The sequence below is a fragment of the Oncorhynchus clarkii genome, chromosome 27 (genome assembly GCF_045791955.1).
Source record: "Oncorhynchus clarkii lewisi isolate Uvic-CL-2024 chromosome 27, UVic_Ocla_1.0, whole genome shotgun sequence".
NCBI lineage: Eukaryota > Metazoa > Chordata > Actinopteri > Salmoniformes > Salmonidae > Oncorhynchus > Oncorhynchus clarkii.
The window spans coordinates 22151152-22175101 of record NC_092173.1 but is presented as its reverse complement, the minus strand read 5'-3'; the positions used below and the strand labels follow the sequence as shown (position 1 = coordinate 22175101).

At 43.3% G+C, this 23950-nt stretch overlaps 1 protein-coding gene across 1 annotated transcript in view; it reads left to right on the top strand.

Annotated features, from left to right (window-relative positions):
* LOC139386046 (protein turtle homolog B-like) overlaps window positions 1-22894 on the top strand; it is a 67540-nt gene extending 44646 nt beyond the window's left edge. The window contains exons 7-21 of the mRNA XM_071131459.1: window positions 1015-1160; window positions 2579-2721; window positions 3005-3145; window positions 3268-3387; window positions 3624-3774; window positions 5149-5272; window positions 7538-7713; window positions 8962-9188; window positions 9495-9579; window positions 9809-9970; window positions 10066-10111; window positions 11770-11883; window positions 12642-14276; window positions 17342-17472; window positions 17720-22894. Of these exons, the coding sequence (XP_070987560.1) occupies window positions 1015-1160; window positions 2579-2721; window positions 3005-3145; window positions 3268-3387; window positions 3624-3774; window positions 5149-5272; window positions 7538-7713; window positions 8962-9188; window positions 9495-9579; window positions 9809-9970; window positions 10066-10111; window positions 11770-11883; window positions 12642-14276; window positions 17342-17472; window positions 17720-17934 (3616 nt within the window). The 3' untranslated portion in view covers window positions 17935-22894. The remainder of the gene's footprint in view (window positions 1-1014; window positions 1161-2578; window positions 2722-3004; window positions 3146-3267; window positions 3388-3623; window positions 3775-5148; window positions 5273-7537; window positions 7714-8961; window positions 9189-9494; window positions 9580-9808; window positions 9971-10065; window positions 10112-11769; window positions 11884-12641; window positions 14277-17341; window positions 17473-17719) is intronic.
* The last annotated feature ends 1056 nt before the right edge of the window (window positions 22895-23950 follow it).

Below are 23950 nucleotides of genomic sequence, written 5' to 3'. Positions count from 1 at the left end.
GTGTGTATGTGTGTGCATGCCTACATGTCTTCGTGCCTGTGGGACTGTGTGTGTGTGTGTGTGTGTGTGTGTGTGTGTGTGTGTGTGTGTGTGTGTGTGTGTGTGTGTGTGTGTGTGTGCGTGCCTACATGTCTGCGTGCCTGTGGGACTGTGTGTGTGCTGGTGCCCTGTCCTGCTGTGGTTCAGCAGCAGTAAGAGAGGGACTAGCAGGGGCTGTCTGGAGCACACCAGCCGGGTTAGCACACTCAGATGACAATACCACCTGCCTCTTATTCTTTAGTAATGATCTGAAGCGTAGCCAGGAGCTCTGTCAGACTCGCCTCTTTAGTTTAGTGATGGAGATGTTTTAGAAAAAACAAGTGACAGGGAGACCAAGTGTCTGTCTGGGAGAATCAACCTATCAGAGAGTCCCTTAGAAAGAGGCCCATCTAAAATTGTTTTCTGAAGGCCTGGAAAAAGGCATGTGCATAATCAACCCAAGGATGAGACACTACTATCCTAGTTGGGCTGCTTACAATGTTTGGTCTATCCTGGGGGCCAACAGTCTATCATAAGAAGATATTTTTGGTCTAGTCATAAGATTTATTTACTCAAATATATACAATGAATAGTTTAGATTAATTCATAGTTTAGATGAGAATATTCCCTCTGCTATTTCTTTTGCATAATGTCTTCTCAAATATTTCTCGAATGAACATGGTGTGCAGTGGGTTTGTTCTTTGTTTGAACACAGCGGGAATAGAATATCTGCCAGTGTACTCTTCATGAGGGTACTTAATTTGAAGTGGTAGTGAGAGAGAAAACACGAGGGCTGCAACGTCAGGTGATTGTGAAAATTAGGGGACGTATTTGACATACAACTCCTCCATCTTTTGGAACCTTTTCACCCTGGATGGATTTGACCAAATGCTGCCCTCTCATGGCAGACTTGTGTAATTGCATTAATGCAGCCCCCAGTGTGTGAGTGTGTCTATGCTATGGCATGTTCGATAACTGTCTGCTTCCTCTCGGCAGTGACCTGAAAAACCGAGTCCGCATCCTCATTGACGGAACCCTCCACATCTTCCGGGTGAAACCAGAGGATGCTGGGAAATACACCTGCAGCCCAAGCAACAGCCTTGGAACTCCACCGTCAGCATCAGCACACCTCTCTGTTCAGTGTGAGTGTTACCATGGCGACGGAGGGAGGGATAGGGGGAGGGGCAGACGAGGCTGGCTGGCTGGCTGTACTGGAACAGGAGGAGAAACAACAGTATCACAGCCTGCATAGTGGCAGCCAGAACACTGCTGCTGTACAGTATCGTCGTTGGTGATGCAGTACCATATATATCACCCTGCTGAAACTTTTCCACCCTTGGCTGAATTTCAGATAGTCCTACTGCTCATCATCTTGGCAGGGCCTCTCTCATCACCATATTCTTAGCATTTTCTCCCCATCTATGATTCCAGTCTCTGAAGTGTTGATTATCTTTCATTGCTAGACAGTGACAGAGACTGTCTGCTAGTCTCACCCCATAGCATGCTGCTCAGTCTGTCGTTCTCCCCTTAGAGAAAGAGTCCTGGTCTTGTCAGTGTGCCGGACTGAATTGAAACGGTGACCTTTTAGTTAATCTGCTACTGTATGTGGAAGGGAAATGCCACAAGGCCAGACGTTTTTTTTAATCATCAGTCTAAGCATGTTTGTTACTATGCTAATTCCCTCTGAAGTCGCTGGTCATTGATCTCTGAGAGAGAGAGAGAGAGAGAGAGAGAGAGAGAGAGAGAGAGAGAGAGAGAGAGAGAGAGAGAGAACTACCTTTGTGATTGGCTTCAGAGGGTGACCAGAAGCCAATTTTTCTGTTATGTACTATCCAAGTTGATAGCTAAAGACAATTAGTTAGCAGCTAGCTTGGGTTGCCATAAAGTAACTTCAAGTTACTCCAGTCACCCAAATCATAAACTGTTTTCTCTGCTACACTGCACGGCAAGCGGTACCGGAGTGTCAAGTCTAGGACCAAAAGCCTCCTTAACAGCTTCTACCCCCAAGCCATAAGACTGCTGAACAATTCATCAAATGGCCACCAGACAATTTACATTGACACCCCCTCCATTTGTTTTGTACACTGCTGCTACTCACTGTGTATTATCTATGCATTGTCACTTCACCCCTACCTACAAGAACAAATAACTAACCACAACTAACCTGTACCCCTACACACTGACTCGGTACCAGTACCCCCTGTATATAGCCTCGTTATTGTTATTTTATTGTGTTACTTTTTATTATTTTTTACTTTAGTTTATTTGGTAAAAATATGTTCTTGAACTGCACTGTTGGTTAAGGGCTTGTAAGTAAGCATTTCATGGTAAGGTCTACGCTTGTTGTATTCTGCGCATGTGACAAATAAAGTTTGATTTGATTATAAAATACAATTTTTTAAATGGTTTCCATACCGACCAACTTATTATAGGAGAAGTGAAATTGTGATTTAACAGTTTCAGACTTATGCTCCAGTCTATTTTCACTGAAACCATCTCCTGTCCATATGCACAAAACCTTGTGCTCTGTCGTCTCTGACCTCTAATCTCTGACCCTCAGACCCTGCCCGTGTGCTCAACATGCCCTCCATCATATACGTTCCACGGAAACTTCCAGGGGTCATCCGCTGCCCGGCGGACGCCAACCCGCCGGTGATATCAGTGAAGTGGGAGAAAGATGGCTACCCTCTCAGAGTGGAGAAGGTCAGTCTCAGTCTGCCATCTGTGGGGGCCTCTGTCTGTCTGGACTGATGCTGATTACACCTCATTCACCATAACAACTGTTCACAAACCATCCCAGATTAGGATTGCTGATCTAGGATCCCTTTTAGGTTTTCCACCCTACTGAATACGATTATATGGACACGGAGGACCTGATCCTAGATCAGCACTCCTTCCTTAACACGTTTTGAATACAGGCCTTGACATGATGTAGAGAATATTGCATCCATGTGATGTTGAGAGTAGCTCCTCTCTCCTGTCCCAGTACCCCGGATGGAGCCAGGCACCGGATGGGAGTATCCGGGTGGCGGAGGCCACAGAAGACTCCCTTGGCACCTACACCTGTATGCCTTACAACACCCTGGGTACAATGGGCCAGTCTGACCCGGCCACTCTGGTGCTAAAGGTACTGGTACTGGAAGAAACCTCTGACCAAATGTGATATGTGTAGTCTTCTCTCCCCCTTTTGGTGAGACTTGTTGTGAGACTTGATCTGTGACATTGTGTGTGTGTTGGCCCGGCCCACAGGATCCCCCCTACTTTAACGTGAGGCCTGGTGGGGAGTACCGCCAAGAGGCTGGTAGAGAGCTGGTCATCCCCTGTGCTGCCTCGGGAGACCCTGAGATACCAACCATCACCTGGAGGAAGGTATGACACCACGCTACAGCTGGGAATATTGTGTGGGAAGAGAAACATGGAATATTCTAACTTATTTTGTAATATGACAGGCTAGTCCCAATGAACTGTGTGTGTGTGTGTGTGTGTGTGTGTGTGTGTGTGTGTGTGTGTGTGTGTGTGTGTGTGTGTGTGTGTGTGTGTGTGTGTGTGTGTGTGTGTGTGTGTGTGTGTGTGTGTGTGTGTGTGTGTGTGTGTGTGTGTTCAAGGTGGGGAAGCCCAGCAAGAGTAAGCACAACATCCTCCCCAGCGGCAGCTTACAGTTCCTGTCCCTCAGCAAGGAGGATCATGGGGAATGGGAGTGTGTGGCCACCAATGTGGTCACCAGCATCACTGCCAGCACGCGCCTCCTCGTCATAGGTACTGTCCTCTGTGACCTCATAACCCTCTGTCCCCATGCGTGTCTGATGATCCTAGTCATAGGTACCGTACCCCCTGTGTTTTCTCAGCTCTTCAGGGTTCAGAATTTCAGTTAATCTGAATTGAAGTGGATTTGACAGCAACCCTGCAGCTCTCTGTTTCCATTCATGATGACCCTAGTCCCAGCTGTACTGTATGTATACTGAAGTACTGCTTAGACATTCATGATGACCCTAGTCCCAGCTGTACTGTATGTATACTGAAGTAGTGCTTAGACATTCATGATGACCCTAGTACCAGCTGTACTGTATGTATACTGAAGTAGTGCTTAGACATTCATGATGACCCTAGTCCCAGCTGTACTGTATGTATACTGAAGTACTGCTTAGACATTCATGATGACCCTAGTCCCAACTGTACTGTATGTATACTGAAGTACTGCTTAGACATTCATGATGACCCTAGTCCCAGCTGTACTGTATGTATACTGAAGTACTGCTTAGACATTCATGATGACCCTAGTCCCAGCTGTACTGTATGTATACTGAAGTACTGCTTAGACATTCATGATGACCCTAGTCCCAGCTGTACTGTATGTATACTGAAGTACTGCTTAGACATTCATGATGACCCTAGTCCCAGCTGTACTGTATGTATACTGAAGTACTGCTTAGACAAGGGACTTGCTTGTGCGTGTTTACAGTAAATATGAGTAACAAGCATTTCTCAGGACTCTCACAGTCATACACCCTAGCTGGCACCTGCCCAAGTGTCCCCTCACTGGAGTGACAGGTGACATGTCAGAGGTGCTGAGTGTAGAGTGGACAGATTTGACGTTTCTGACCATAGTGGTCAGGACAGCAGGTCTCCCTTTAATACCAGTGAAAGGTGCTGGGTCTTAGCCACACAGCTGGGGGCTGGGATGGTGATGGTCTGGCCAAGTCATAGACCTTCACTCCCCTTCACTTCAACATTGGTCTACAACACCTGACATTACAGGGAATTAGCCTGTAGGCCATTCACAGCCATTGTAGGCAGTTGTATACTGTAGAGGACTGTGAATGGTAATGACAGCACAATGTACATTATTTGACTTAATAGGACACATTTTTGGACAATGATAGTGATTCTGAGTGAGATGGCTTTTTTGAGAAAACAGCTGTTATGGGAATAACACACCTGACACAAACTGTGGTTATTGAAGGATTGTAGAATGGTGATCATAACTTTCACCATACTGTACACGTAGACCTAACAGATTGCTCTATCACTCTTTAGTGTGGGCCAGAGCAATATATAGTAGAGAGATATAGAGAGGTTTACTGTAGATGGCCCTGGTATTAAATATGACGATCTCTTTTCTCTGACCTTCAGGCACCAGCCCACATGCTCCAGGCAACATTCGTGTGTTGCCCTCGGTGACCTCGGCCAATGTGTCCTGGGAGCCGGGTTACGACGGAGGCTTTGAGCAGACATTCTCAGTGTGGTATGGCCCAGTGTGAGTACTCCCAGCATGCTCTAGGTCTACTATCACATCTTATACTCAGATTGCAGCTGATTCCCCTAATAGAGGTGGGGGGACAGAGACTTTTGGGATTGATCTGCAATAGATATGTAGGGTTTAGGGCTCTTAATGTGACCGTATTACTGCCCCCCCCCCCGAAAAATCACGAGTCATGACCGCATTCAAATTCTACGGGACCGGCTTTCCAAGTGGCACAATGGTATAAGGCACATTGCAGTGCTATAGGCGTCACTACAGGCCCGGGTTTGATCCCAAGCCGCGACCAGCCGCTCCAGGAGACCCATGTGGTGGCGCACAATTGGCCCAGCGTTGTCCGGTTTAGGGGAGGGTTTGGCCGGCTGGAATGTCCTTGTCCCATCGCTCACTAGTGACTCCTTGTAGCAGACCTGGATGCATGCACTCTGATTTTGGTCGCCAGGTGTACGGTGTTTCCTCCGACACATTGGTGCGGCTGGCTTCCTGGTTAAGTGAGCAGTGTGTCAAGAAGCAGTGCGACTTGGCAGGGTTGTGTTTCGGAGGACGCACGGCTCTCGACCTTCGCCTCTCCCGAGTTCATATGGGAGTTGCAGCAATGGGACAAGACTGTAACTGCCAATTGGTTATCACGAAATTTGGGAGAAAATGGGGTAAAAATAAATAAATACATTTTAATTATAATTCCACGGGACCGTTTAGTCACGGTAACTAGGCTTCTCCAAGCTCTGATGCTGCTGATGGTCATTAGAAACATACCAAACTTGCTAATTGCCTGATATTCAGCCCTCTATTGTCCCTCTAAACACTCTGATATCAATGCAAATGTATTCAAAATTCTAATCAAACACTTCATGAAAGAACATGAACTCGTGTTGAGCAACATTTCTATAGCATATGCAATTGCGTGAGACAACAGATTTTTGATGGCCTCTATTAAAAATAGGATCCCATCAGCTTTCTATAGGCTAGCCTACTATATTTATTTCTCAACTTTCCTAATATTAAGCACATTGCTTATATTTACAACAGGAGTATAGCCTACCAGACTGGCATGAAAATGAACCACAGGAAAAGCAGTCCTCCATTCGCTATTTAAGTGCAGAGATGACATGTATTTTTTCCTGCTGCCCCTGTTTCGATACAGGTGCATATAATGGTCCATTCTAAATCAAAACAAATGTCACACATATATTATTTAATATATGTGAAGACAAGATTAAATCAAGAATAGTCTGGTGGGGGACAATATTAGCCACTAATACACAATCACTTGTGAATGATATATGATCACTTGTGAATGATGCTCAGCTTGTCTGCAGTAAGGTAAGAAATAGCACATGCCTTTTTTGTGTGCTTGACAATCACCGGCTGCCAAGATTTCATGACCGCCCTAGTAGGGATCTGATTTGTTATCAAGAAGAAAACCTATTGATAATTGAATTACATGAAATACTGCAACAGTATTCAGGGGGAAACATATTATCTTCAACAGGCACGTTTTACGATGCACAATGCTAATGGTTTATTACTCAGTACTCCAGTAATGTTACTCTCAGTTATTCAGTATTTGTATTTACAATATTTGCATTGTTGAAGAGTAGGGCATACAATAATCACAGAAGATGCATAATTCATGTGTTTGTTTATTAAAGGTGTCATGGGATGTAATGGAAAGACACTGCAGTAACATTCTATTAGGCAACATCCACGAGGTGCCATAAAATCACCATTATCATTTTATGTACATGTCTGCAGTCATAAAGCCATTCTGTGTTGAATGGGGGCTGTGTGTGAATTAATCATCTGATAGAAGTGGTGCTTTTGGCAGTTTAATATTAACAGCCATTCTCATCCATCTCTCTGTCATGGCCTGATGGCACTTAATGAAAATGTGTTGACTGTAATATTAAACCATGTGCTTTGAGGAACATTGCATATGAGTGGAGGCATCTCTTGTGTACTAAAATAATGAATTACTTTGTACAGAGAGCTGTTACACATAAATGTATGAGTCAAAGTGATCTAATTACCTTTAGTTAAGATTACAGATATGATGACTGTGAGGAGGACATTAAATAGAGTAAAATATAGCCTAGCAACTGTATTGTATTGCAACACTGTGACCCATTGCCTGTGTAGTTTGACAGAGGCACACTACATAAGACTGGCTATCTGAGTGTTACCAGGATGGCCCATTGACCTTATAGTCAGGGTGCAGGTTAGTTAGTATTGATACCTCTCTCTGTGTTTCTGTCCCCCAAGGTTGAAAAAGGAGAATTTTGGCCCCCATGACTGGCACTCCATGCCAGTGTCGGGGTCTCAGACGTGGTTGGTGGTGCCGGGGCTGGAGCCCAGGACAGAATACCAGTTCAGCGTCCTGGCACAGAACAAGCTGGGCACAGGCCCTTTCAGCGAGGTCGTGACGGTTAACACAGTAGGTAAGTGGCACCAGCACCAGAACAGCTGCCTACACTAGACTGATACTGTATGCCTATCCAATAGATATAGTGCCATATTCAGACCCCTTGACTTTTTCCACATTTTGTTACGTTACAGCCTTATTCTAAAATAGATTCATATTTTTTTTCTCAGCAATCTACACACAATACCCCATAATGACAAAGTGAAAACAGGTTTTTATAAATGTTTGCAAATTTATAAAAACTTTAAAAACAGAAATACCTTATTGACATAAGTATTCAGACCCTTTGCTATGAGACTCGAAATTGAGCTCAGGTGCATCGCATTGCATTAAGCACAGCCATTACACTTGTAGTTCCCACCCAGTAGGGGCTCAAATAGACATTGTGCAGGGATATCTTGGGGTGGTAAATCAGAGTTTACCAATTGTTCTCTGAGATTTCTGCCCTGCGAGAATACGACCAAGGGAAGGTTCGAAAAAACACATTACCGATACTAGCATCGGACCTTAGAATGTGCCAACGATTCCCTTAACCAAGCCATGAGGTCGAGGGAATTGTATGTAGAGCTCTGAGACAGGATTGTGTTGAGGGACAGATTTACGGAAGGGTACCAAAACATTTTTGCAGCATTGAAGATCCCCAAGAAAACAGTGGCCTCCATCGTTCTTAAATGGAAGAAGTTTGGAACCACCAAGACTCTTCCAAGAGCTGTACGCCCGGCCAAACTGAGCAATCGGGAAGGGTCTTGGTCAGGAAGGTGACCAAGAGCCCGATGGTCACTCTGACAGCGCTCTAGAGTTCCTCTATGGAGATGGGAGAACCTTTCGGAAGGACAACCATCTCTGCAGCACTCCACCAATCAGGCCATTATGGTAGAGTGGCCAGATGTAACAAAATGTGGGAAAAGTCATTGGGTCTGAATACTTTCCGAAGCCACTGTACATAGAATAGATTCTTTGTAATGCATGTTTCTTTTTAGATGACTCTATAGCTTATGTTACGCCTTAAATTGAAGCACAACAGATTTGTATTTAGATGTTTGCACATCAGTGTGTCATGTTGATTCTGTAAGCTCACAATATAATTGACACTACTGCTCTCAAGTGCCAACTTGTAGAATGCAGTTTGTAATTGCTCTCACCATCTTCCATTTTTCTCTGATTGATCACATGTGAATGTACAGTATGGGTTTGTTATGACTGTTTGAATAGTATGAATTGGTTAACTTCCTTCTTTAACGGGTCTGTTCTCTTGACCCCTTAGTGTCTCCCCTGAGTACCCCTGAACCACAGGTGCTTCTTACTCCACCACGGTGCCTCACAGCCAATCGCACACAACACGGCGTCCTGCTCACATGGCTCCCACCAGCCAATCACTCATCGCCTGTCGACCGCTACATCATGGAGTTCCGTCTCGGGGAGAGGTGGGAGGTCCTCGACGATCTGATCTCTGCCGCTGAGACTGAGCTGATGGCCAGGGACCTAGTCCAGGTAAAGGACCGTACATACCTCAATGTATAAACAATGCTGTCTGTTTATAGTGACAACTGCAGATGTGTAATGACTGTTCATTACAGTGTCATAAACTGTCAATAAGATAATAATGAACACTTTATGAATTACTAAATCATTTTAAGTGTATGTAAAGTGTTACCTCTATTATTTTGCAGATGGCAGTTGTTTTGGGGTAATGACACCTTTATTTTGAGACAGGGGTTATGCTGAGGTGAATTGGACTGTGGTTGTGTTATGTGTGTGGAATGGACAGTGGAGGAGTGTGTTTTCTGTCCCTGACAGGAGTCCTGGTATGAGTTCAGAGTCATGGCCGTCATGGACGACCTCATCAGTGAGAGCAGTAATGTGGTGGGAGTGTCAAGCACAGGTAAGTGTTAAACCTAATATATTACACACCTCAATTCAGAATTAGATTAAGAGAATATTGAAATAATATTCCCAGATAGCTACAATGAAATAGAATATTTTCAAATGTGGCTAATATGTCACTCCATTAAATCCATTACTTCCATAAGATTGGTGAAGTTCATGATTTGAAGGTGAAGTCCATTTCCACCTCCCCATTTCTGAACCCCTGGGTACCTATTCCGCCTCAGATCCCTTCCCCCCTACAGAGGTGACTGAAGAGGGGTTGGCGCTGCCCGTGGTAGCGGGCGTTGTGGCAACCATCTGCTTTCTGGCGGCAGCAGTGCTCTTCAGTACTCTAGCAGCCTGCTTCGTCAACAAACAGCACCAACGCAAACTCAAACGCAAACCAGGTATGCTTGCATTACTTCTCACTTCTGTTTCATTTCTACTGTTCTTTCTCTGGTCTTGGCTGTAATCTCTAAATCTCTGTTTTGTCTCTTCTAAGACCCTCCCCTGTCTGTAACACACTTCAGGAAAAGCATTGACTCATCGTAAGTACTAAAAACAAAACCAGAGAGTTTAAAAAATAGGAGCCAACCTTTTGAGCTCATATGCCAATTCACAATGCAGTAGTCACTGGATTAAATTTAGATGCAACATCAACTCGTCTGTTATAAGGGTTATTGTTATGGTCTCTGTTTGTTTCACTCCTGTTTCACTCCTGTTGAGTACCATCTGTCAGGGCAGGGTAGCTTTGCTAGGACATGAGTATAGTTTGAATGTAAACAATAAATACAATGTATGTGAACATCCCTTCAAATTAGTGTATTAGGCTATTTCAGCCACACCCGTTGCTGACAGGTGTATAAAATGGAGCACACAGCCATGCAATCTCCATAGACAAACATTGACAGAATGGCTTTACTGAAGAGCTCAGTGACTTTCAACGTGGCACCGTCATAGGATGCCACCTTTCCAAGAAGTCAGTTTATAAAATGTCTGTCTTGCTAGAGCTACCCCGGTCAACTGTAAGTGGAAACGTCTAGGAGCAGCAACGGCTCAGCTGCAAAGTGGTAGGCCACACAAGCTCACAGAACAGGACTGTCGAGTGCTGAAGAGCGTAGCACGTAAAAATCGTCTCTCTGCGGTTGCAACACTGACTACTGAGTTCCAAACTGCCTCTGAATGCAACGTCAGCACAATAATTGTTTGTCAGGAGCTTCATAAAATGGGTTTCCATGGCCGAGCAGCTGCACAAAAGCCTAAGATCACTATGCGCAATGCCAAGCGTCGGCTGGAGTGTTGTAAAGCTCGCTGCTATTGGATACTGGAGCAGTTGAAAGGCGTTCTCTGGAGTGTTGAATCACGTTTCACCATCTGGCAGTCCGTTGGACGAATCTGGGTTTGACGCTTGCCAGGAGAACACTACCTGCCTGAATGCATAGTGCCAACTGTAAAGTTTGACAATTCATAATATGGGGCTGTTTTTCATGGTTTGGGCTAGGCCCCTTAGTTCCAGTGAAGGGAAATCTTAACGCTACAGTATACAATTACATTTTAGACGATTCTGTGCTTCCAACTTAGTGGCAACAGTCTGGGGAAGGCCCTTTCCTGTTTCAGCACGACAATGCCCCTGTGCACAAAGCGAGGTCCATACATAAATGTTTTGTCAAGATCGGTGTGGAAGAACTTGACTGGCCTGCACAGAGTCCTGACCTCAACCCCATCGAACACCTTTGGGATGAATTGGAACGCCGACTGCGAGCCAGGCCTAATCGCCCACATTAGTGCCCGACTTAATGCTCTTGTGGCTGAATGGAAGTAAGTTCCTGCAGCAATGTTCCAACATCTAGTGGAAAGCCTTCCCAGAATAGTGGAGGTTGTTATATTAATGCCCATGATATTGAAATGAGATGTTCGACGAGCAGGTGTCTACATACTTTTGGTCGTGTAGTGTATATTGTGTGTATGTCAAGGGTTTGGAGAGAGGTCTATGTTAAAAGGAATTGGATGTTTTAACTTCTTGGAATATCTAGATGGTCAAGTGAATGAAAATGGCATTATAGGAGACTTGTCAGGGACTTTTATATCAGACTAGTGAAGTCTGGTCCTCTTGTGATGCCATGATGGTCCCTCCTGTGTTGTGTGGAGGTTTGGCTTAGTTGACAGATGACCGTGGCCCATGCCGTTTGTGTGTCTCCCACCGCAGGCCTCCTCTCACCCCCTTGCCCGGGGTAGAGCCCTGTTGGGATGCGCCAGCCAGGAGCAGCTACATGCCCACACCAGCCAGGAGCAGCTACATGCCCCCACCAGCCAGCTCCCTGTGAGTGCTTAGCTGCTTACACCATGCCACAGTGTGTGTTGTGCTGCACTACGCTATGCTGGCTTGGCTGCATGGATAATAAATGCATTTTATAGATTTGACTTACTTAGTGCTCTGCTGGCCTAACTGCATGCACAGTATACTGTATATGCACCGTATAGGGATTTGTGTTTGCGTTGGCTCAGCTGCATGTACATGCACTATAGTTGACTGTGTAGTTTACAAATCAAATCAAAGTTTATTTGTCACGTGCGCCGAATAGAACAGGTGTAGTAGACCTTACAGTGAAATGCTGCTCCTGGTGTGTGGCAAATAGACAAAAAGGCCTAGTTGGAAGTCATCTGTGTTTTTCTTATGCCATAAAAGCATTTGTCCCCAAGAAGACAAATGGCCCTCAGTTTTTGCCCAAGAGCGAGTAAAATAATATCTTTGAGACGGTTGTCATGGCTGCTTGGTAATGGTTCCTCTCTCATACTGTCGCCGTGGCTAAAGTCATTAGCTTCAATGCTAGCAGAATGCACTGGCTACTATCATAATGCAGGGGTGGAATACAAATAAAACAGGTGTATTTGCTTTGACATGGTGCCATGGCTTTGGATTTTCTCATCTGTCTAGCATAGTAGTGATGCATACTGTGGATAAATGCTATTTTACTGTGCACAATTAGGCTATTTATTGATTAATAACTGCTGTTTAAAGGGTTCATTATGAAGCCATCATGTTTGAGTGTCTGTCTCTGTGTTGGTTGTCTCTGACAGGCTGTCCTCTGGGAAGATCAGTCCAGAGAGCTCCCCTCCCGCCTCGCGGCCTCAGTCCCTGTCCTCAGATGGGGCCCACGGCCCGGGCCTGTACGTCAGGAGGCTGCCCAGCCCTCAGAGAGACAGGGACAAAGAGCTCTCCTTCTACAAGAAAACCAAGCGTGCTATAGCCAGCAAGAAGTACAGCGTGTCCAAGCACGAGGCAGAGGTCACCAGCCCCATCGAGCTGATCAGCCGCGGTCCCGACGGCCGTTTCAGCATGGCCAGCCCGCCATCAGCCCACCGCCGCATCCAGGGCTTCCCGTTCGCTGAGGAGTCCGACATGTACCCCGAGTTCCGGCAGTCCGACGAGGAGAATGACTTTGACCCCGGGCCCCTGCCCCCGATCATGGCCACGCTCCGACCACAGCTCTCCCCAACATCCTCCAGTCTGGAGTCCACGCAGCCCCCCAACTACAGCCCCCGCCTCCACAGGCCCATGGAAGGTATGAGCTTTGTGGAGGGCAGTGGGCATCATGCTGCAGGGCAGGCCCCAGCCTCCCGCTACAGGGACTTTCCCCAGGTCCCCTTCTATGGGTATCTAGGCAGCCGCGGTGAATCTGGGATTCCGCCACCTTTTTACATGCCGGACATCAGTCCGCGTAGCTCCGCTCTGTCCTCCCCCCCAGGCACTGCTGACGGGGGGCCCTACGGTTATCCCTCCATCCCAGAGGAGAGGGAAGAGATGGAGCTCCATCATCAGTACACTTCCTCTGGCCATTCCCTCCCACATACACACAGCCCTCCCCCACGCTCCCCTCGCTCACCTGACAGCTGGCAGCCTCACGAATTCCCCTTCCTGGGTCTGGAGGGGCCCCGCTTCATTTATCCACCTCATCATCCCTTACATCATCACCAGGACCTTCCCGACCCTCCACCGTACCCCCCTCTCCACTCTCTCCCCCCCAGCCGCCTGCACCTCCCCAGCCCTCGGCTCCTGCAGTTGGAGGTCCCCATGGCTTCACAGGGCAGAGACCAACCCCCAGGCCTTCCAGCTAGGCGCTTAGCTATGCAACAGGCCCAGAGTCTCGGCCAGCTCAGACACACATCCCATGGTGTGGGTGTACCAGTGTTGCCTTACCCTGACCCATCAGACCGTGCAGGGAGCCCAAGCACAGCCCCTAGCAGCAGCCCCCAGTCCTGGCTCAGCCCGAGGTCAGGGCGTAGGACAGACCCCTCCCTGCCCCCGCTGGTCCTCCTACCCTCCCGCCTCTCCCCCCTCTCCCAGAGCCCCCTTAGCACCCAGCCAGGTTCCCCAGATATCCTAGTCCGCCCACCACCCCACCCCAGCATCCTCCGCACCTCCCGCTCTCTGGAGATGCCTGAGATCACCCTGCACCCCCAAGCCACCGTCAGTTTCTCCCGAAGGTCCTCCCTGGCCTCCTCCCCCACCCAGGGCCAGCAGGGAAGCCGCAGGCCCAGCCCCAGTTACCGTCCCCACATGTCCTATGCTTCTACAGCAGCCAGTTACCCCTCCCAGTCCCCCTCTCCCCCCTTGGAGGGCAGGGATGTGTTCGGGCAGTGGCCGTCCCAGAGGAGAACAGAGGAGGAGATGCTGCCCTCAGAGCCCTCCCAGCTCCAGATATCCGCCTCAGGGTAGGTGACCTACACCGGTCCGGCAGGGACAGCAACGCACTGACTAACGAACACAACAAACTTCTCCAACCTGGGGACTCAAACCTAAATGTTTCCCCAGTTTATAGAATATTACTTAATGTACTACTTTTGGCATACCAATAATTAATATTTAGGCTTTATATGCAGAAAGCATGTATTTGAATTTGGCACTCATTTGATCAGTCATAAACAAGTTATTTATTCACATTTTTGTCAATATACCCATTTGAATCAGGGCAAATGGGTAAAGTGTAGGTTTCACATTAAAAGTCCTGATCGACACATTTTGTCATTTAACCCTAGAACAAAGACACATCTGAAGATATTGATATTGATCTTTGAATTCTGTAATTATTATTATAAGATCTTTTTGTTTTTCTCTGTATGGGAACTCATTCATTTTAGGAAGAAAAGGTGATTTGTAACTGCCATAGTTCACAGAAAATACTGTTTACTAAAGAAAATGTTGGCAGAAAACCTAACCAAATATTTTTTGTAAAACATTACAATTGCATTAAGGTGCCATCTGCAACAAAGGATTTCAGGTGGAAGACATAAAGCAAGTGCTTTACTAAATAATTAACTAGCATATACAATGTTTTTTATTGATTGAAAACTCTGAATACTAGAGTAGTGAGATAATATTTATTCTTACATGTTTGTAAGTTTGATTTCCTTGTATTATTGCCCACCTATGACTTCTCATCAGAGGCTTTCCTGTTTTTTAACTGGTGGTAAATGATACTGTAGCTAAACTAAAAGATTACGATTGAGTGAGACCTACACTTTAAATTTAAAGGTTGAGTTCCTTCTACCGCTCAAATGAAATATGAAATGTACAAGGTATCAAAATTATTTTCACGATATTCATCATCATAATTGGCCAGATAAGCTTTCTATTTCAGGAATGATTTTCACACATTTGAAGGCCAAAGCAGATTTTACTGCACCTCTGAGGTTTATGGCCAAACACCAATTTTTTTATAACCTGAGACCATTTGGACTACTTGATCATCTCTATTATTATATATTACACCAACATAGTCATACAGTACATGCTCTGCAGGACAATAAAATACATACAAGAGAGCAATATACCTGAGGCGCATATAATATTCCCCTTTTGTCTGAATACCTACATGCTTCTCCCCTTCCCCCCTTCCCCCTCACACCCACCTTTCTGAATCCCAGGGAATGCCCGGTTAGCGTAAGAGGCCGTGCTCTTTTTCCACCCCTTTACAATGTCGTGGTCATATGGGCAAGTATAGTGTAGGGCTGCTGGTTTGTACAGTGTGAGGGCTCAAGGGTCTTACCACATCTGTTTTTGATTGATCTCAGCTATCTGGGCAGCGTTGTTGTGAGCCGGTCCCCTACGCCGCAATAGGTAAGGGTCGGACCCATGTCTGAGAGGGGAGGCGTCAGCAGGGGAGGGCTCTTATCACTCTCTCCTTTAAAGGGGAATCAATGACTTTGGGTTGAGCCTCTTTACTGGATTCAAGTTTGCTAGCTCTAATGCTAACTGCTAACATACAGGTTACATTTCCTACAGTTCTTTGGCACAACATGCCTGCTGTCACGCACAGTGATTATGCTTGTGAGCAATATTAGGAGCTGTTTTGGACTGTGGAGCAGTATTTGAAATACAGGCACGGTTTCCCTGCACAAAAAAAGCCTTGAATCAATAGAGGACCCAGATTACTGATAGACTGGAGTATTCCCCTTTAAAGTTTTGTTCCATGTGCAAAATGCCATGCATGCCTTCTCAAAATATCTATTTTTTGACTCAAACGAATAACAATATTTCTCAAGACTAAATTCTTCGTCACATTCGTCGTCTTAAGTGCTTTCGTTTCTGTCATGTGACTGTTTTTATTGTCCATTTCCTCTTCCTGTCATGTGACTGTTCTTTAACGGCCATTTCCTCTTCCTGCCATCTCCTCCCGTCAGCATGGTGAAGCCTCTGTACACAATGTTCATATTGATGAAAGTGTGATGTACAGTGTTCATGTTTTATGGAAATGTACTGTATCTAACTAACTGTGGCCCCTGCACACAGTATTTGTGATTATGAAAATACTGCTGTATTTATCTAACGAGGAATGCTTTAATTCTCATATTTGTCTCCCTTTTCTGCTAAGGGCTCTCAATCTCTCTCTCTACAGAGGCACTATGAAGGACACCACCTCTAAAGCTTTGTGTTCCTACAGTATGCCTTTTGAAACAATATGTTTTGGTAGAATCACTTGTCTTTACGTATTGTCGAGTCAGGTTTTGAAGCTGGTGTATTAATAAGTAATTTAATGGCAACAAACATAAATCTCATGAACCTGAACGTAAATGTTTGGTGTTGATGAGATTATTTTTGGGTCTTAGTATCATTATTTGCATCTTTCTATGATGGACTGCAAAACAAATGTATTCATTATGAGGTAAAAGTATATTTAAAAACAGATACCTTTCTGTTTAAGGCTCATCAACTTGCCTCAATTTGACATGGATTTAAAATTAGCCAATGATAGAGACTGCTCATCTTTAACCCTTAAAATATGTTCAGTATTAGGCAGAGTTTGAATGATATGTCACTCATAAAATGAAAATAATCCACATAGAGCTATCAAAAGAGGAGAATCCTCTTTGTTGCCCCACTCAACAAAAAAAATGTAGATTCTCACTGTAGAGAAAGAGGAGCAACTCAGTAACTATAAAAACTGGAGGCTTTCTTCTGAAAAGTGTTATTACAAATACAGTATAGAGATTATTTTCATTTTATGGGTATCTGAAAGTGACAAAATATTGACATATTCCTTCATAATTTTTTTGAGAATTAACCCTGTTCATCCTATAGTATCTTATTGATTCCTCACAATCTGAAGCCAATGAATTTCTCACCAAATCATCAGTTTATTTATGGTTCAATATTACAGAGCCTTTCGGAATCAATGTCCTCCTGACTCCCCATCTAACTTATCACTGAGAGGATAGCGCCCCCCGGTGGTGAGTTAATGTAAAGCATGTGCATTGTGCCTGTCTCCTCCTCTTTCTAGGGAACCTCTAGGTGCGTCTAGTGATCCTGCTGGGTCTGAGAGCTTACAGTCACTGCTACACCACTGTATTACTAAAGCCAAGAGAGTGGCTGCCAACACCAATAACAACTCCACTTCCAGGAGAAAAACAGGTCAGTCTCTGAACTAAAGAATATGCCACAGGCAGCCACACAACTGTTAGAAGAACAAAAAACAACAGCATTTAGTGAGTTCCTTGTAGCCTGGTCTCAAATTTGTTTGTGATGTAAAGCCAAATCCTATCGTTATCATGACTATGTAACGACCATAGTTGTTGGCTGTACAACACTTAGACGAGTCTGGGACCATACTAAATGCCTCAATGTTGTATCCTCAATAACACTGCATCTCCATCCCTAGGTGTGTCTCCCTCTCAGACCCAGCAGCAATCCCAGACTACCCCGGCTCACAGAGAAGATCTCTACCTCCACAGGAAGAGGAAAAGGCAGAACAGGAAGAACCCATATCTCTTTTTAACCTCCTTCCTGCACCGCAGCAGACGCTCTGAGGAGGACCAGGCGGCCATCCTGGCCAGTACAGACTCAGACGGGCCCAACTACAGGACTCCCCACTGACCACTGACCAGTATGTCCACTACTGTCACTCACAGACAGATCAAGCCATTGGAGGCAACCACATTGACCCGCCAACCTAGATCTCTCTATAACTCCCATACAGAAATGATGATAATCATGTGATTAATTCCATTCAGCTTTTGGCAGTGGGTAACCTGTCTCTAGCGTTTTCCAAATCATTTAGAGACAAAATGAAGATGTTTTCCGTGTCTCCCTGAGGATAATGTAGTGAGGGTCACCAGATAAAACATCTGTAATGTAAATACATCAAATAATGAAAAGGGGGACAATATCTCCTATTGTAGTAAAATGCATTGATCTAAATAATTCACAACACCTTAAAAGACCCTGGTCATGGAGGAGTCTATCTGAGGTGTTACAGTGACACAGTGGACTAAACCTGGTGTGTTCCTTAGACAAGGACCTCAGCCTACCTTTCCTACAATTCAAATAGTGTCAGTATCTAACACAGGGTACTTATTGCAAAATATACCTCAGAGTAAGTGCAGAATTGCTGTAATTCTATTGGACTATACGTATTTTACATTATTTTTCAAATGAAATGTATGAAAGAAATGGTATATAATATCATTCACTTCACACATGAATTGGATGCTGTGGCCTGAAGTCTGATTTTCATCCGCTTTTAATATCGAGCCCAATCTGCATATTTTGCTTAATCCCAAAAGAATATAATCCAATACAAGGCGTGGTATGATATTGGTATATTTCAAATCACTAAAAGACATGTCCTCACTCTCTTGCATTTAACCGTGTGATCAAATCCAGTAAAGGTGAGCCCATGTTCTTCTTGCTAAGACATACAGTAACTTTGTGTTCAAGAGGCCAAATGTACACTTGATAGGGTGAGGACAGAAAAGGGGTGAGAAAATGTGATAAATGTGTATACAGTGTTTTTCATTAATATGGAGGAAACCTCCAGTCTATTGTGGAGTATGGCACATCTCTAGGTGCCTTGTTCGCCTTTTCTCTCTTGCTTTTGAAAAGTGAATTAACTGCCTTTTCCTTCACCTTCACGCATTCTCTCTCTCTGTTGGGACTCATTATAAGCTCCAGTCTGACCTGTGGACTGACTCTACTTTTTCTGCCAAGGACACCTAGCTGTGAGTAAGGGGCACTGGAGGTGTATTTCTCTGGTTCTTTTTTTAATCTTGACTGTGTATATTCTACTAATAGAACAGACCTATAATAACAATTAGTGATGATGATGACCGTGTTAATCATTTCAGGTTTAAAATTGTGGTAATGCTATAACATAGATATTTTTAAAAAATCACAATTTAATCAACATTTAAATGTAAAAGGTACAGAAGTAGTTATTATGCAGAAAGTGAAACTTGCCACTGATGTTCATATTTCAAAACAGCTGTAATACTGAATACTGTATTGAAAGAACTGATTGCTGTTTATTAGGTGATTTTAACAAGTGGGCTTGTTAGATGACAAGTGACAACATTTGGCTTACATTAACTAAACTCAAAAGGTGGCTGTCTCGACTCTCAACTGTTTATCTCTAGCAACGGTATAATATTACCTGCTAGCTATTTCTCTGTATGTTTATTCATTTTAACACTAACCGATAATGAATGTATGTTTTGCTGTACAGGAAGTGACTGTCCTGATGTCATAGTACAACGGATGACCTGTCGCATGTGGTGGTATTAAGTTTAGGTTTAATTGGCTAGTTGGCACAATAGTTTGATTTGATTTATCACACAAGGTTATCTGGTTAACCAAGGATGGGTTCAACCACTCTTGGTTGAATTCTTTCCTTTACACTGATGGTTAATGTTATCATTTTCTTCTCACCCTGTAGACTAGACCTATTAGAGAGCTTTACACTTACACACTTACAAGATGAATCACTGGAAGACATTGACATTTTAAACCAGTTGTCTGATTTGGAGTCACTTTTATCTCTACTGATAGCAATTCAGGAGTGGAACTAGACATAAGAACTCTTTGAATGTATGTTAATTGAACCCCTCTCTGCTTGCTATAGAATATAAATCAGTGATCAAAACATCAACTTCACTCACTTTCCAACATATTTTTTTTAAAATTGGTGAGATAGTGACAATTTTGAGGAATTAAGTTATTTGAAATTGATACATCAACGTGCATATTCCAAGAACTGGTTATATGTAAGATACGGGGAAAATCTATATTCATAATGTATACATGGTGTGTACTGCTTATTTGGGAAGATGAAACAGAAAGATTTTTTGTTCAAAATGCTTGAGGACAAAAATAGAGAGACAGATTTAAAGCAAGTTAATATTAGATGTGATGAAAGTATTTGCTTTAAGGCTATAAGTGGACAATATTTATCAAACATCTTAAGGTGCTTCGTTTGTCATGTTTTCGGAGACATTATTTTACGTTTATGAAAAAGTAAATGTTAGCACAGAACAAATGTTTTATTGTCATGTGGGCCTGTTGGCTGCACAAGTTCAGTAGTATTTCTTCTGTTGTATAGTATGTGAATGAATACCAATTTGAAAAGCATCAACGTGTCGTTGCTGGACTAAACCTTATCTGAAACAGATTTTTTTTTTCTCACAAGCACACAGGTAGATTCACTCATGATCACTTGCCTCCAGATGTCCAAAGTAACAAAGAAACAAAAGAGAGCCACAAACAATCTAATAGTTATGGGGTACTGTATGTGCTGCAACCGAAGTCGTGTTTACATTAGCTAGAGATGACGTACGTGCTACTAGGACGTAGTTGCTTTCAACATTATGACTTGGTGCTATGTTTAACTCTGTGGTGCTGTAGATCAGAGCCCTATTCTCTTGAAGTCCTCTGTGTTTTACCAACTCAACTAGTTCCATCGTTGTAAGTCCTATTAATAAACTAGTGTGATTGGCAATGAGAAAATTGTATTGATTGTGGAATCAGATAGTGGCAATAGATAGTGTGGTGACATTCAAAAAATACATCAAAGAGACTTAGAATAATGTAGCAATGGAACAATAGTTAGTTTCCGTCTCTGTTCCAGCCTCTGTCTGTGCTTCCAGGGTACCCTCTCCAGAGTGTTTTACTTGTGTTGAAGGGGAGGTATAATACCCAGATTAGATGGGGAAACCTACTTGATGTGAAGTTATTTATCAGTACTTTTGATCAGTATTAAATATGTAACAGCAGACAGGGGAGGGAATCTGAGCCCATGGTCAGGGCATGAGAAGGTCGTTCTACACTACACACTTCCTACAGGTCAAAACTATTTTTAATGGACAGCACTGTTTTCAAGCACACAACTGCAGGGGCATAACCTTCTTATGTGATTTCTCTCCACTGGTTTCACAAAGTCTCCTATTGGGGGACAGTATTGTACAGTATAGCCAATAAGAGTATTCATCAAACAGCATTTGTATTTAAGCTGATTCTTCTCGTATGTTTTGGTAAAGGTATTGCTGACACATTCTTCATATAGACTTTTACTAATGTATGTAGTCTTCCGGGCTCTCTTGCTTTTTCAACAACAAAAATACATACAATATGTAAGAGGGCTGCTTTGGAGGTACAGATGTAGGATCTTAATTTGAGCCAATTTGCTACAGCAGGAAAATAAACCTGCAGCAAAAGAAAATGTGAATTATTATAGTGATTATAATTAATGGACGTTTTTGTAGGGGCTGATATATTTTTCTTAAGGGAAAATCAAGACTGAAATGTCAAAGTGGAAATTACAAACTTCAGAAGCCTTTTTAAACCTCAAATACACTACAAGTGTGAAATATCATGCATTGCAGGAAAGTTCTCCTGCAACAGGGCGATCAAATTAAGATCCTGTACTCTTAGATCAACTTTTATTTTGTGTTTTTCTGCTTAAAGGCTTTTAGTGCATAAGTAGGAGCTGGTATGATTATACTTAGAGCAAATTTGATTTAACTATATTTATCTTGCATGTAGAGAGAATACAAAAGAGCCTATTCAGAAATCAGTCATAAACTTTCAACCTGGTTGTGATCAGACAGAAAATGGAATATGTAGTATTTTCTACGTTCTCTGTTTTTCCATGTGTACCAGCACTGAGGAAATAGAATGTATTATTACTGTACAATAAGTGCTACATCTTTGACTGTTTTAACTAATGCTCCTCATCCTCAAGCCAGTAGTGCTTAAAGGAAGAATATGTAGTCATGTCATAGCATATTTTCATCCATTGAGGCATGTGCGTGTGCTGTACATCACGTTTACATTCTATATTTTATGTTGACATCTTCTGTGCATAATCTGTTTCAATATGCCTTTTTCAACTGAAACAATTGATCTATATCAGACTGTTCATGTGTAAATATTCCAAAGCAAAAACATGAAACATATTTGACTTTTTGTCTATTTTACAATGATAACCTGCGGATCATTTGGAGCTTCATCATTCAGATATGTTTGATTGACATCAGGAATTATTTTACACTTAACTTTTATGTGAGCAATTAACTCATCTACTGTATGGTGCTGTACCAAAGCCTTATGTAAAATACTAGTCTGTGTTGATTTTCTCTTTTGCCACTGTTGTCCAGGGAATTCAATATTGTCTGGGATCACGTGTTGCTCACTTCATGTTCAACTGCCATGGAACTTCTTCTTCAAACTAAACCCTGAAGAAAAAGCATAAACGCACTGGCTTAATACCACCAGTGGCTTCTAGAGAATAGGTGACAAAGGCTTATGGCCTGTGGCATAGGCTCAAGACAAAGTGGCATACGTTTATTAAAAAAGGCATTGGCAAATTTGTTGTAACATTGGCTCATGAGCGGTTTGTGACATAGACATACAGCATGTTCTATGATGATCCACGGCATGCCAATAATAAGTGGAAAGCAGCGTTGCGTTCATGTCCATCATGTGTCAATTTCCAACGCTTAGTCCAATGTAATATTTTCCTCTTCAATTTTTGTATTTTGATATAATAAAAATCTAAAACGTGCTTATGTATGTGCTTGTGTTATTTTTCTATCAATGAACTAAAATGGAACTTCTGTCTGAACTGTAGAGGTGTAGTTTCAACTACTTGACACAAGGTGTGAGTGTTGGATAGCGAGCCAGACACCATGATTGGGGGCTAGATAATTTAATCGGGTCTGGAAAAGTATTTATTTAGAGTACTTCTATATATTATCGTAAAGCTATCTAGTCAGATTCATACAGTTCATACAATTGGTATATAGTGGGTTATAGAAAAGTCTGACCATACAAAGTACTGTAGGCATATATGAAATTAAGTTGATGTTAAGTTGAAATCACTTCCACAAATTGCTAAGAGAGATTCTTTCCACTTACAGTATATAACAATAAAGTCGTGTTCAACTACAATGTGAAACCTGGCACATCAGTCATGAGTCTAGTGTTAAGATAACTCCACCACCCAATGACTAAACTGGAGAGATACTGACAGGGAATGAGGTATGTCATCACAACACATTGGCCTTTGCACTCATGTTCAAATTCCTCTCTGGCTTGGCAAAAACAAATCCCTTTCTGTCTGCATATACGCTGAGTATACCAAACATTAGAAACACCTTCCTAATATTGACTTGCACACCTTGCACTCTACAAGGTGTCGAAAGCGTTCCACAGGGATGCTGGCCCATGTTGAAACCATGTTGGCTGGATGTCCTTTGGGTGGTGGACCATTCTTGATGCACACGGGAAACTGTTGAGCATGAAAAACCCAGCAGCATTGGGCACCTACTACCATACCCTGTTCAAAGGCACTTACATGTTTTTCTTCTTGCATTCACCCTCTGAATGGCACACATACACAATCCATGTCTCAATAGTCTTAAGGCTTTACAATCCTTTGACCATCATCTACACAGATTGAAGTGGATTTAAAAGGTTACATCATTAATGGATCATAGCTTTCACCTGGATTCACCTGGTCAGTCTATGTGATGGAAAGAGCAGGTCTTTTGAACTTTTTGTCTACTTAGTGTAGCGTAAACATACAAGTCAAGTGCCTCAGGTAAAATACGTTTGGTCT